The sequence below is a fragment of the Tamandua tetradactyla genome, chromosome 2, assembly GCF_023851605.1.
Source record: "Tamandua tetradactyla isolate mTamTet1 chromosome 2, mTamTet1.pri, whole genome shotgun sequence".
Classification (NCBI taxonomy): Eukaryota; Metazoa; Chordata; class Mammalia; order Pilosa; family Myrmecophagidae; genus Tamandua; species Tamandua tetradactyla.
Genome location: NC_135328.1, coordinates 123,435,507 through 123,449,699, shown reverse-complemented (window position 1 = coordinate 123,449,699; position 14,193 = coordinate 123,435,507). Strand labels below are relative to the sequence as shown.

Genomic DNA, 14,193 nt, shown 5'->3' with positions numbered 1-14,193 from the left:
GAAACCCTGAACTTCATCGGCCTTCTTGAACCAAGGTATCTTTCCCTGGATGCCTTTGATTGGGCATTTCTATAGACTTGTTTTAATTGGGACATTTTCTCGGCCTTAGAACTGTAAACTTGCAACTTATTAAATTCCCCTTGTTAAAAGCCATTCCGTTTCTGGTATATTGCATTCCAGCAGCTAGCAAACTAGAACAGATTTTGGTACCAGGAGTGGGGTGCTGCTGCTGCAGTTTGCAAATACCAAACATGTTGGAACGGCTTTTTAATTGGATAAGGGGAAGATTCTGGAGGAGTTGTGAGAAGCTTGATAGAGAAGGCCTAGAATGCTTTGGAGAGACTGTTGGGAGAAATGTGGACTCTAAAGATACCTCTGATGAGGCCCTAGACAGAAATGAAGCACGTGTTATTGTAGACTGGAAGGAAAGTGAGCCTTGTTTTAAAATGGCAGATAATCTGGCAAAATTGACTCGTGGCTTTGGCTGGAAGGCAGATTGTAAAAGCCATGAACTTGTATATTTAGCAGAAGAGATCTCCAAATTAAGTGTTGAAAGTGCAGCCTGGTTTCTCCTCACAGCTTATAGTGAAATGCGAAAGGAAAGAGATAAGCTGAGAACTGAACTCTTGAGTAAAAAGAAACTAGAAATTGAGGTCCTGGAAAATTCTGGGCCTACAGAAAGGGAGACTCCAGAGTATAGTGCCCTGAGTGTGGATTTAACCAAATGTGGAACCAGCCAGCCATTTCAGAGAAAGTCAGGATCGGACATGGAGTTATCCAGGAAAGATTTGTGGAAACTCCTTATGTCTGATGGGCATGATCCAAGGCTACTGCATAGAAAGCCAACGAGAGTGCTGTGGGACCTGTATAAGCAGAGCCGCTGCCAGTCTGGACTGAGGGGTTCAGAGAAGGGACACATTGGAGGAAAAATAACTTCAGAGGCAAAACCATGGAGGCTGAGGTCTGAAGTCAAGAAGCCTCGGGCCAGGAGAGCGAACCCACCCAAGCCCGTGGAGAGGGTGAGTGTGCCCCGAAGGCAGAGAATGGGCCTTCCACCTCGTTGCAGTGGAAGAGTCATGCCGCCTCAGGCCTTGGAGAAGGTGAAGCACGTTTCTTGGGGTTGTGGGAGAGCCTGGCTGCCGCCACATGGAGGGGTTGAGCGTGTGCCCTGGAGATGGCAGAGAGCCCAGGTGCAGCCCCAATGCTTGGAGAGGGTGGAGCCGAGAGAAAGGTTGTCTCCCCAATATCCCCCAAGGTTGCGTTCAGAGAGAGGCAGTCGTAGGCATTTGGATAGGGTGGGACTTGCACTTTCTAAAGCCCTGAGGATAAATGACTCTCAGACTTTGAAATCTAATGGACTTTGCCCTGCAGGTTTTCGAAACTGTATGGGTCAAGTGACTCCTGTATGCTTTTCTCCCTAAGGAAATGTGTATATGTATCCTATGAATGTTCCTCCTTTGTATGTTGGCAGCAAATAACTTGTTGTGAGTTTTCAAAGGTCCAGAGCAAATGGAGAGAATTTTGCCTTAGGACAGACCATATCTGTAACTGACTTGATGAGATTTTATATTGTCTCTAATTTTGTACTTCATTGTATTGCTACTGAAAGGTTTAAGGTTTCTGATATTGTTATGAAGTTAATGTATTTTGCATATGGGAAAAACATGTCTTTTTTTAGGGGCCAGAGGGTGGAATGTGCTGGTTTGAAAGGAAGTATGCCCCCTAAGAAAAGCCATGTTTTAATTTAGATCCCATTTCATAAAGGTAGAATAATCCCTATTCAATACTGTATATTTAAAACTGTAATGAGATCATCTCCCTGGTTGATGTGATTTAGTTAAGAATGGTTGTTAAACTGGATTAGGGGATGACATGTCTCCACCCATTTGAGTGGGTCTTGATTAGTTTCTGAAGTCCTATAAAAGGAGAATGAGAGATTCAGAGAGATTCAGAGAGAGCAGAGAATGCTGCAGCACCATGAAACAGAGTCCACGAGCCAGCAACCTTTGGAGATGAAGAAGGAAAGTGCCTCCCGGGGAGCTTCATGAAATAGGAAGCCGGGAGAGAAAGCTAGCAGATGATGCTGTATTTGCCATGTGCCCTTCCAGCTGAGAGAGGAGCCCTGACCGTGTTCACCGTGTGCCTTTCCAGATGAGAGAGAAACCCTGAACTTCATCGGCCTTCTTGAACCAAGGTATCTTTCCCTGGATGCCTTTGATTGGGCATTTCTATAGACTTGTTTTAATTGGGACATTTTCTCGGCCTTAGAACTGTAAACTTGCAACTTATTAAATTCCCCTTGTTAAAAGCCATTCCGTTTCTGGTATATTGCATTCCAGCAGCTAGCAAACTAGAACATAGCCTTGTCCAGTTTTTGTGCAAAAACATTTCACAAGCAACTCTTTAACTATTGCTAGTTGTGATTTCAGCAGGGTAAGGATGGGATTTTGTCAGCCACTTAAGGTTTGGGCAGTATATATAGAAGGGAACTAAAATGCAAATGCTAAGGTCATCATTGAAAGCGACTTTAAAATACTGTTTTGCTATACAAACTTATCAGGATACTCACTGAGAACTTTATTCATCTTTCCAAGGAAATTAGCCAAAATGAATCAAGTTTAGATTTTTGGGGGTCAACTTTAATATGAATTCATTTTCTATTTTAAAATAGTATCTTATGTGTTTTCTTTCTTGTTTTGGGTAATTTGGGCTTTTCCTTTGTCTTTTCATGCTAGCTGTTTTTGCACAAGTTAAGTCAAACATATTTACTTGAAATCTTTAATTTTTCTAGCTAACAAGGTTGCAGGCATTAAAGTTAATTAGAATGAAAGTATGGGACTATTATTTGAGAAAAAAAAAAAAGCAGGTAGTACTAGCCAGAGTAAACAGTTCTGGGAGGCTTCACTTTAAAGTAAATGACAAAGATTGATGTTAATTGCTATCTATCCAAGCAGGAGCAAGAAAAAAAAAAGGGTCATCAAATGAGGGGAGAAACTTCCAATAAAGCACCTGGAGGCAAGAGAAACCCTGAGACTTTGCACCCACTTTACCACCCAGCCATTCTACTATGCTTTTCACCTAGGAGAAACCCTGAGACTTTGCACCCACTTTACCACCCAGCCATTCCACTATGCTTTTTACCTAGGAGAAATGAGAACATGTTCACAACAGAAACTTGATCATGAGTGTTTGTAGTAGAATTTGTTCATAAGGTCCCCAAACTGGAAACAACCAACATGTCCATTAATTGGGGAATGGATAAACAAATTGTGAGAGTACTGATGGATAAAAGGAATAAACTACTGGGTCCCACAACAGTCACGAATTAATCTCAAAAACAGTACACTCTGTGAAAGGATCTTTAAAGGAGTACATATACTCATTTATATGATGTTTGTATGAAATCCCAGAAAAGTTTCCCATTTTTATGAAATTCTAGAAAAGACAGAAATTAGAATGAGATAGGGGAGTTTAACTTCACCGTTGCCCAGAGGAAACTTTGTCAGGTGGGGAAATGTTCTGGTGTTTTTTGTTTTTTTTTTAATGTTCTGTATTTTGATTGAAGTGGTTACATGAGTGCATGCATTTGTCAAGACTCGTCGAACTGTAGACACATAAAATCTACATTGTTTTATATATAAATTTAAAAGTATTGTAGGAGTGGGGTGGGGATAGGATTTGGGGAGCTAAAGCTTAAAATTTAGTTTTAGGCGGTGGTGATGATGGCACAACATTGTGAAAGAAATGAACAACACTGAACTATACCTGTATGTGGTAAAAGGGGGAAATATTAGCCTGTTTATATGGTACTAGAATAAAAATTAAAATCCATGGTCTTGCACAATACAGTGAACTAAGTTAAACCATGGACTATAGTCAATAGTACAACTATAAAAATGTTCTTTCATGAATTGTAACAAATGTATCACATCAGGGAAAGGTGTTAATGACATGGTGGCATATGGGTATCCTGTATTTTAAGCACGATTCTTCTGGGGGAGGGGGGGAGGGGGAAGCAAACAAACCTACATCTTACTGTGTCGTTTCTCCCCAAGAGAGCAGTCTGGAAGAAGGCATGGCTTTTTAATTTTTCCGAACCCGTTCCATTTCTCCCTAGACTCAGAAAGATGTGCTTAGATGCACGGTGTTCTTGAGGATAAAACTCCAGGCAGCCAGGATGGGCAGCCCTGCCAGCCCCTGGGGCGGACGGCTTCTGGGCACAGGCAGCCGGGCGCTCGCAGGGCGCGGGCGGGATCTGGGGTTCGCGCTGCCGCTCTTCCTGTTTCTGCCGCGCCCTCTTCCCGGGCCGGCCCGGGGGCGGGGACGGAACTGGGGTCCCCGCCCGCGGGCCCGGCCAGACTGCGGCGGAGCCAGCGGCTGGCCGCTCCCGGTTCGGCCGCCGGAACATGACCGCGGGGGGCCAGGCCGAGGGCGTGGGAGCGGACCCCGCCTCAGCGCGGCAGCCCTCGCGGGTGGCCAAGCTGGTGTCCGCGCTCTTCTACGGGACCTGCTCCTTTCTCATCGTGCTAGTCAACAAGGCGCTGCTGACCACGTACGGGTGAGGCGGGGCGAGGGGTCTGCACGGGAGGGGGTCTGCACGGTCGTTACCTGTCTGGGGCCTTGGGGTCCTCCGGCCAGGGCTATCCCGAGCTGGTGGTGGCGCCCCCGGAGCGGTGCAGCGGCGGGGCTGCCCCCTGCCCTCGGTGTCCAGGGCAGCGGGCGGGTGAGGACAGAGAACAGGAGGGTTCAACTGCTCCCTTAGGTGCCAACGTGCCTGGCTGGGAAGCTTGGCACGTTTTCCAAGTTTTAGAGGGACCGGAACCTTAGCAGTTTTCCCCGAAAACCAAAATCACAACTCGACAAAGTAATTCAACTCTTAGTGCACGCGGGCACACCTTACTACCTACTGCTTACCCCTGCAGGGTGCTCTGCATTGCTGTGCGTGTACAGCTACATCCAAATACTTTGAAATACGAAATGTGTGTTTTAAAGGTGAATAATTCTTTATACTCATCTAGGTTTTCAGCAGATTAGTTTGAAGTAAATCAGTTTATTTGCATCATTAACGATTCATTCTGAAATTATCAGAGTCTTCGTGGGAAATTAGGGAAAACAATTAGAAGTTAATATGATGCACTTTTTGGATTAGTGTGAAGTAAACCAGCAAATCTGTGATCTTGAACCTATTTGTACGAACTAGAAAATCCGGTTTAATGTGGCTGACCTTGTGGCAGCTTTGAAATACCTGGGGATTTAGACCCCGACCATCATTTAATACTGTGTCGACCCGGGCCAATCTCATAGTCAGCAGTTTTCTCAGATGCAAAAGCTGAATAATAAAAACAGGGTTAATTACCTCCCCTTGGTTTTTAATGTCAGTCAGTGAGCTGTCACTAGTGAAGGCTCTTTATAAACTGTACTGTGCTGCCTGAATGTAAAATCAGAATTTTTGAGTCCAAAGAGACCTCAGAGGGCATTTTCAGTCTTCTTATTTTAAACTTGAGAAAACTGAGGCCCAAGAGAATTTTGTTGGTTACACCTCCAACAGATATTCGCTGAGCACCTTACTATGTACCAAACTCATTCCAGACACCAGGGAAGCAGCTGGAAACAAGGCAGACAAAACCTCTGCTCTGGAGATCTCAGTGGTGGAAACAGACAGTTGGCAAGTAGGTTTTTGAGTAAACGAGGCCATTTCAGATATGACACCCCAGTGCCTGGGAGTGGAGTGGAGGCTGCTTTAGATTGTGTGCTAGAGCATTCTGGGCAGAGGGGAGCAGCATGTGCAGACAGGAAGTGGGCATGAGCTGGGCCTATTGGAGGAACGGAGAGAAGGTCCATATGGCTGGAATTAAGGGTGATTAATTCCAGCCACATGGAGGCTGGAGGAGATGTGGTAGCAGGGGTAAGATCTTGCACTCACATAGCAATATTTATTATATGCCAGGCACTGTGCTGGGTGCTAGGAATATAGAACGGAACAAAACAGATCAAAATACCTAACCTCACGGCGCTGATATCCTAGTGGACCAATAAATAAGTTAGTAACATGTCTATTACGCTAGAAGCAGCTAAGAGTTCTGGAGAAAAAAACAAAAGGGAGGAAAGTGTGTTAGAGATTGCAGGAGAGGGAAAGAGTCTGCCATCTTAGTTAGCATGTATCAGTCAAGCCTCATAGAGGATGCGACATCTGAGGCAAGACTTGACTGAGGTGAGTGAGTGAATGGTACAGGGAGCTGGGCAAAGAACATTCCAGGCATGAAAGAGTGAAGTGTATGGGTGGGGATAGCACCTGATGGGGTCAAAGAGTCACTAATTGTTACATTGTTTAAGATCCTGGAGGCCCCTGAAAGGACCAGCCCTGAATGAGCTTGGGGCCACAGGCAGCTTTCAAGCCAGGGCGTGATGTGATCTACCTGCTGTGTTGAGAGTAGATGTTGGGGGACCAGAGTGGAAACAGGGAGATCTTGATTAGTAATTAGTTCTAGCTTTAGTCTAAAGGAAGGTTTAACAACCTTGGAAGGTTTTTAGCATGGAAACTGACATTACCGTTCTTAGTGCGATTAAAATGATTTCTTGGTCTGCTTGGTGGGTGGAGAACTGATTGTACTGGAAGCAGGCAGAGGATCTAGGAGGCTGTGACAGTATTCTAGGTATGTGAGGATTGTGGCTTGGGTAGGAGTGGAAGTAGTAGTGGATGTGGAGGGAAGGGGATGCAGTTGGGATATTGTCTGGTGATCCTGCAGCTGTTGGTATGCGTTACAAGCATGATCCAAGTTACTGCGTGCTTGTTGGTGTCCACAGGAAACAGAAAGAAACCAGAATGAGCATATGTCTAAACCTGGATCATTACACACATACAATGCAAGCTAACAAAAGAAAAATAAAACATAAATCTCTGTTAAAAACAACAACAACCCAAAAGAATCCTATGAATGGGCTTCTTTGGGGGTAGCCAGTAGTTGTGTCCCAGCTACCTTCTGCATTCAAGCGCTGCTGGCTGGCCACGCTAGTTTAAGGGTCCAAAACATGTGTCTTCTGGTTGGAAGCAGGGACCAGTAAGCACTGATTAACTACCTTTCCATGTTTAAAATTTTGAGTCTCACGATTGAAAGAAGCAATCGTAACCCATTTCTAAGTGAATGTTTCACATTTCCGTAATGTAATATATTATACAACTGGAGGACCCTGTTCAGGTAACATAGCTCATTCTCTTTTTTTTTGAAGCACGTTTTTGAGGAAAGGCGGGATGGGGGTGATTTGGTTACAACAATAAACCACAGAAATCTGATCCGAGCATTAGCTGTTTGAGAATAGACTGTTGTGTTGTAAGATAGAAGGATCTTTCGATAATTGCTTAATTCACAGGGTCATGGGAATATTTTTACTCTTCCAGTTTGAGTGGATTGCTTCTGCTTGGGGTACAAAATTGGTGGGTGGTCTTAGTTTTTTGTTAGTTTTAGCTCATTGAAATGCTGGATGTATCTGTTTGGACAGAGAGGTCTTTGAAGGATATGAGTTGTTGGGGCCAGAGGGAAAACAGGCTCATCGAAGAATTTGTGACCAGTTGGTTATGCTTGTGGTTCTTTGGAGTCAGAGTCATGAAGTTTGTGCGGGTGATCTAGAGTCTTCTCCTCCCTCCCCAGCACCTCAATAATTATACTCTATGACATACAAGAATTTACTAATAAAACAAGAAAAATAACAAACTTAGCTGTATTCAGATCAACAGGTATTTGCTCAGTACATGCTTTATGTGCTTCCTTCATTGTGGATCTCAGGGCTTTGGGATTATTTCAGACGGTGGTTTCCAAACCTGTCTGGTATTCTGAATCACTTAGAGAAATTTTTCTAAAAACAACTGAATCAGAATGTCCAGTGGTGGGAATTTGGGAGTCAACAGTAAAAAACAAAAACAGCTCCTACTTTTCTCTGTTTTTCTCCTGAGGACACTGTTCCCTGCAGTCCCTTTGGAACTGGATCCTCTCTCATACCATGAGACTGGATCAGGAGGTGGGGTGGGTCCCCACGGCTCCCCACTGCTTGTGCTCTGTTGAAAGTCTGAATTTACCACTCTCTTTCTGTCCTCGCTGTTACTGGCTCCTGAGCTCCTGGTTTTTCATATATTAGAGTCTCTGTTCCCTGACTCAGTCAGTCTTTCCAGGTGACTTCAGGTTCCACGTAGCTGAACCATGCACACCCACCTCTCTAAAGCCTGATCGCATCTGCAATGAACTCTCCTCCACCCCAGTTCCTGTCGTTACTCCCAGGACCCCGTCCTCACAAGCAACAGCGCCCCTCTAGAATCTCCACTGCAGAGTGTCTACTCTCTGGCCACCACTTGCTCTCCTCTTATCTTGCTTCTTGCACCATTCCCTTCTCCGGGCATGACTTCCTTATAGTCCAGCCAAGAGATGCTCTTGGAAGTGCACACTGTTCCTTTTGCTCTCTCACACTGACTTGTGTTTATCTGGCACAACTTTAGCCCATGGTCAGCCCTACTACCATCTGCTTCCTTCCTGTAGCACCTGAGCAGCTCTGAATGGGAGAGACATCACATGTGGGCAGGCTGGCTTGACTTAAAAATTACAGTCGTAAATCTCAATAGGCACTCTATCCTGCAGGGTATTTTCTTCTGGGTGTTGCTCTCCTTGTCTCAGAGATGGGACAAGCTCACATTTTCCTTCATCCTGAACCCTCTCACACATCCTTCTGATTTTTTATTGAGGAAATAGAGACCATCAAATTAGGCCCCCCTCCATCTCTTTCCTGCTAAAATGAAGGGAATGTTTCCTTCTGTGGAAGATCAGGTTCTCCACTGGTGTTCTTGGAGCTCACCTCCCAGCTCCTTCCATCCTCCTTTACTCTGCATCTGCACCTTCTCTTTCTATTGGATCGTACCTGTCTGCTTAAAAACCTGCTCCCATTTCTCAAACAAAAACCCTCTCTTGCATTGTCTATAATTTAGAACTGCACCTACTCTTTGAGACCAAAGGAAGAAACGTTTACTTGGTCCAGAACCTAAATTTTTTGTAGCACTTTATTTAACTCAGTATGTCTGGAGAGCTCATTTAAACTATTGAAATGCAGGGAGCCCAGAAGAAGAATGAGGGCCTTTAATCCTGTGTAGCCTAATGTAATGCCTGGATAAATCCCAGAATATATTAAGCAGATAATCAAAAAGTACTGGCAAAATCCCTTAAGGGATGGGAGAAAAAATATGAAAATATTAACCTTTACCACCAGGAAATCCCCTGATACTGTGTCAAGCATTAGGGACACCCAAAACCATAGGCCATGCCCTTGATCTTGAGACTTGCTCTTTTGACGCTTATGTATGTAGTAGAGAAGCTTAGCCTATCTATAAGTATGCCTAAGAGTTACTTCTGGAGGACCTCTTTTGTTGCTCAGATGTGGCCTCTCTCTCTCTAAGCCCAATTCTGCAAGTGAAATCATTGCCCTCTCCCTTACATGGGACATGATATCCAGGGGTGAAAATCTCGTTGGCTATATGAGAGATGACTCCAAGGGATGAGTCTGGCCCTGGCACCAGGCGATCAACAATTCCATCCTGACCAAAAGGGGGAAAAGAAGTGTAACAAATAAGGTTTCAGTGGCTGAGAGAGGTCAAATAGAGTTGAGAAGCTACGCTGGAGGTCACTCTTATGCAAGCTTCAGTTAGATATTGTGACCTATCATAACTTACCAAACCCCAAACAAAAGCATTCCAGCCAATCCTAAAAGACACTTAGGGCAATATAAAAGATTGTACAGAGGTTCACAGTAGGGTAACTTTTCAGAAACCTGTAACCTCCAGATAGGTCCCTGGATGAGATAAGACCTGAAACCTAGAGGGCTCAGCCTCTCCAGAACATCAGCTAGTTCCATCTCCCTACCCCATATTATTGACAGCTCCTTCCAACATGAAAACTTTAGAATGGCCATAGCCCAAATACCCCTAAAAAGTGGGAGAAAGATCAAAGGTGATGGTGGAATTATACAGAGAAGGTAGGGCTTAACAAATGAGTAGGATTGCTGAATCATTAAATTGATATTTCTTTTAGTCTCCAGTATCTTAGAGCAGCTAGAAGTAAAAACCTAAAATTGTGAAATTGTAACCCATAGTAAACTCTGTGTTCTACAACTAATTGTTGCTCTGTGCTTTGAAATGTATTGCTTTTTTGTATATATGTTATTTTTCACAGAAAGAAAAAAAGTTGTTTGTGATGATAAAAAAAGTATATATATTCCTTCTAGACTCCAATGTTCTGGAGCAGCTAGAAGGAAAAATCTGAGAGGATGATATGGTAGCCCATGACAAAGTCTGGGATCTGTCCTGTAACTACTTTTTGAAGAGTGCTTTGAGAACAATTGCTTTTTTCCTTCTTTGCTTTGTATATATGTTATATTATACAATTAAAATAGTTAAAGATAAAAGAATAAAGAGAGAAATGCCCACCCAAAAAATAACAAAGCCCTCTCTTGATTCTACATATATCCCCATTTCTTTGCTCCTTTTAGAGTCAGGCCCTTGAAAGAATGGTTTGCCTTCACTTCCCTACATTTCCTCCCGTAACAATTCAGTAAAAAAAAAAAAAAAAAAAAGAGTTTTTTTAAAAATATAGAAATGTACAAAGAAAAAAGATAATTATCATATTTCCACTAACTAGAACCAATATCTTGAAGTATCTGTTTTGTCTTTTTTTTACTAGAAAAATCATTCTACTGTGACAGTTTAATGTACTCAAACAATTAAAGAGTGTTTGAATGAAATTTTTGAAATTACTATAATTAACATTAGATAAGGATTCCAGATACCTTTTCATATAGATGGATGAATGGATACATAGATACTTAGAAAGATGAGAGCATAGATACATAGATTGAATTCCCTTTTATAAAATGGATCCATATTATAGAGGCTGTTTATTTATTCACTTATTTATAGATTGTTTTCTTTTAATCCAAAAAAGAGTTGGAAGAAGGGTTTTTTTAATTTAACTATTTAAAAATTTTTGAGGATCCCCTTAGGGTCTCCCACCCATATTTTTATTGTGAAAAGATTCAACCATGCCAAAAAATGAGAATAGTGCAGTAAGCACCCATTCACACACCACTGAGATGCAATCATTGTTAACACTTTGCTACATTTGTTTTTCTTTTTCTGAGCCACTGAAAATAAACTGCAAACAAGCATCATGATACTGTATTCTGAAATGTTTCAAGATGTCTCTTTCCATACATTCTCCTACGCAGTACCATTTCACTCTTAAGAAACTTAATCTAATACTGTATCCATAATTACCCCCTTTTCTCCAAGAAGTTTTTATTGTTATTTTTAACTTTCTGAATCAAGATGCAGTCACTGTCCATCCAGTGCATGTAGTTACATCTTTTTAGTTTATTTTAATCTGTTCTGGGCAGTTGTTTTGTAAAATGTCCCATATTTTCAATTTGTTTGAGTTATTCTTTGTAGTCTTATTTAACTTATTGTCCGCTATCCTTTATCTGGAAGTTAAATCTAAAAGCTTGATGATGTTCAGGTTAAATATTTTTGGCAAGATGACATCATAGCTGACCTCGTGAATGTCATGTTGCATCATATCAGGGGTTGTTCCACCCTCAGTCACATGTTTGAAGACTTAGTTAAGGTGGGTGTTTTAGTTTGCTAAAGCTGACATAATGCAATATATCAGAAATGGGTTGGCTCTTACAATGGGGATTTGTTAATTTACAACCTTACAGTTCTCAGGTCATGAAAATGGCCAAACCAGGGCATTGACAGGTGACACTCACTTCCCGTCTGGCCTCTGGCCATCCGCAGCAACTCTGTCACCTGGCAAGGCACATGGCCGTGTCTGCTGGTCTCTCCCTTCTCTCCTGGGTTTTGTTGCTCCCAGCTTCAGTGGCTTCCTCGCTAAGATTTTATGTGTTCCTCTCCCTCAGCTTCTCTGGGGCTTTTTTTTTTTTTTTTTACTGTGTCTTCTCTCTGCCTTTTATCTTCTTCCAAAGGACTCCAGTAGAAGCATTAATACCCACTCTGAATGAAGTGGGTCATATCTTAACTTAAGATCCTACTCACCAAAAGCTCCTACTTACAATGGGTCCGCACCCACCAATAGGTTTACACCCACAGGGATGGATTAGCTGATCTCTTCTGAATGTGCGTGATCTCTTCTGGGGGTACTTACAGCTCCAAACCGTCACAATAGGGTTGCATGTATGTATGAAACTTAATTTTAACTGAATTAAATGAAGAGAAATTGAAGTTCAAATGAAAGAATTCTTGACTTTCAAATATATGTATTTGTTCATTATAAGAGTTAATATTTCTTACACAGTCTCTCTAAAATTTAAGAGATTATAAAAAACATTAAGATGTGGAAGTCATTATGTTCGTTTTTTAAACCTGTCATTTCCAATTTCGGTAGTATGTGTGGCTTCCCTGCTATGAAAGAGGACACTCATGTACTTCTTCCCATCTCCTCTCCCACCACATCTTGTCTCGTACTATAACATACTGTGTAACGATAACCCCATAGTTGTTTGCATCCATCCTATATTTAAGTGGATGTATTAATCAGCAGCAGCTCTTTTTTTTTTTTTTTTTTTACCAACCCCCCCACCCCTCCTTCTCACTGGTCACCAGCATTTCATTCTAAATTTATTATAACATTTGTTCCCCCTATTATTCATCTTTATTCCATATGTTTTACTCATCTGTTGATAAGGTAATAAAAGAAGCATCAGACACAAGGTTTTCACAATCACACAGTCACATTGTGAATGCTATATCATCTTCAAGAAACATGGCTACTGGAACACAGCTCTACATTTTCAGGCAGTTCCTTCCAGCCTCTCCACTACATCTTGACTAACAAGGTGATATCTGTTTAATGCATAAGAGTAACCTCCAGGATAACCTCTCTACTCTGTTTGGAATCTTTCAGCCGTTGACACTTTATTTTGTCTCATTTCACTCTTCCCCCTTTTGGTCGAGAAGGTTTTCTCAATCCCCTGATGCTGGGTCTCAGCTCATTCTGGGTTTTTTCTCAATCCCTTGATGCTGAGTCTCAGCTCATTCCAAAATTTCTGTCCCACATTGCCAGGAAGGTCCACACCCCTGGGAGTCATGTCCCACGTAGACAGGGGGAGGGTGGTGAGTTTGCTTGTTGTGTTGGCTGGAGAGAGAGGCCACATCTGAGTAACAAAAGAGGTTCTCTTTGGGGTGACTCTTAGGCCTAAATTTTAAGTAGACTTGACCTATCCTTTGTGGGGTTAAGTTTCATATGAATAAACCCCAAGATTGGGGGCTCAGCCTATAGCTTTGATTGTCCGCACTGATTGTGACAATATCAAGAATTCAACTTGGGGAAGTTGAATTTTCCCCCTTTCTCATCATTCCCTGAAGGAAACTAGCAACAGCTCTTTTACCATGAATTCTCCGTTCTTGAGTTCATTGTTTTGATTCAACCCCTAGTTGGTGAGATTCCATTCATTGTCAGCTAGTCTTTTTTTTTTTAAATGATGAGTTCGTAGCTGCTGTATTAATCTTGTTGAGCATTATAGATTTTCCTGTAATATCGTATACTTTTAGATCTGAAGATTTGTTTTATTTACCCCCCCCCCCATGAGAGGGAGATCGAGTTATATTTTACCTCTAAATTCATCTCCTGTTCTCTTTATTGAGTTCTTCATATCAGGCCTAATTAGCTTTATACAGTATTGTTGGTCTGCCTTTCATATTTATTTTTTAGAGTCTAATTGGTTAGTTTGTCTTTTTCTTCTGCATTCACTATGATTATTTAAAGTGTTGGTAATTCAGTTTTCAGTGGTGTCTCTACAGTTCCTTAATGTTTTTAAATGTGTTTATTCCTATGGCAGTTAGCTGGTTTTGGTCCTCTATTAGTTTCCTTAGATATGTATGCTCCCCTTTTATCTCATTTTACTGTTTATCAGCTTAATTTCTTTAAAAAATGTTCTTGTGGTTATATATATATAAATAAAAATATATAATAATAAAATAAATCATAAAGTTTGCTGTTTTAACCATTTGTAAGTGTATAATCAGGGGCATTAATTACAATGTTGTGCTACCATCCTCACCATCCATTACCAAAACTTTTCCATCTCCTAAAATAGAAACTGTACCTATTAAACAGTAACTCTTTGTTTCCCCTCCCCTCTGCCCCT

At 41.9% G+C, this 14,193-nt stretch overlaps 1 protein-coding gene across 3 annotated transcripts in view; it reads left to right on the top strand.

The window, feature by feature from the left end:
- The first annotated feature begins 4,386 nt into the window (after positions 1–4,386).
- SLC35D2 (solute carrier family 35 member D2) overlaps positions 4,387–14,193 on the top strand; it is a 57,399-nt gene continuing 47,592 nt past the window's right edge. For 2 of the 3 annotated variants that reach the window (XM_077148720.1, XM_077148722.1), the window contains exon 1: positions 4,387–4,558. In XM_077148720.1, the coding sequence (XP_077004835.1) occupies positions 4,407–4,558 (152 nt within the window). In that variant the 5' untranslated portion in view covers positions 4,387–4,406. The remainder of the gene's footprint in view (positions 4,559–14,193) is intronic. The other variant, XM_077148721.1, reaches the window with a different exon arrangement.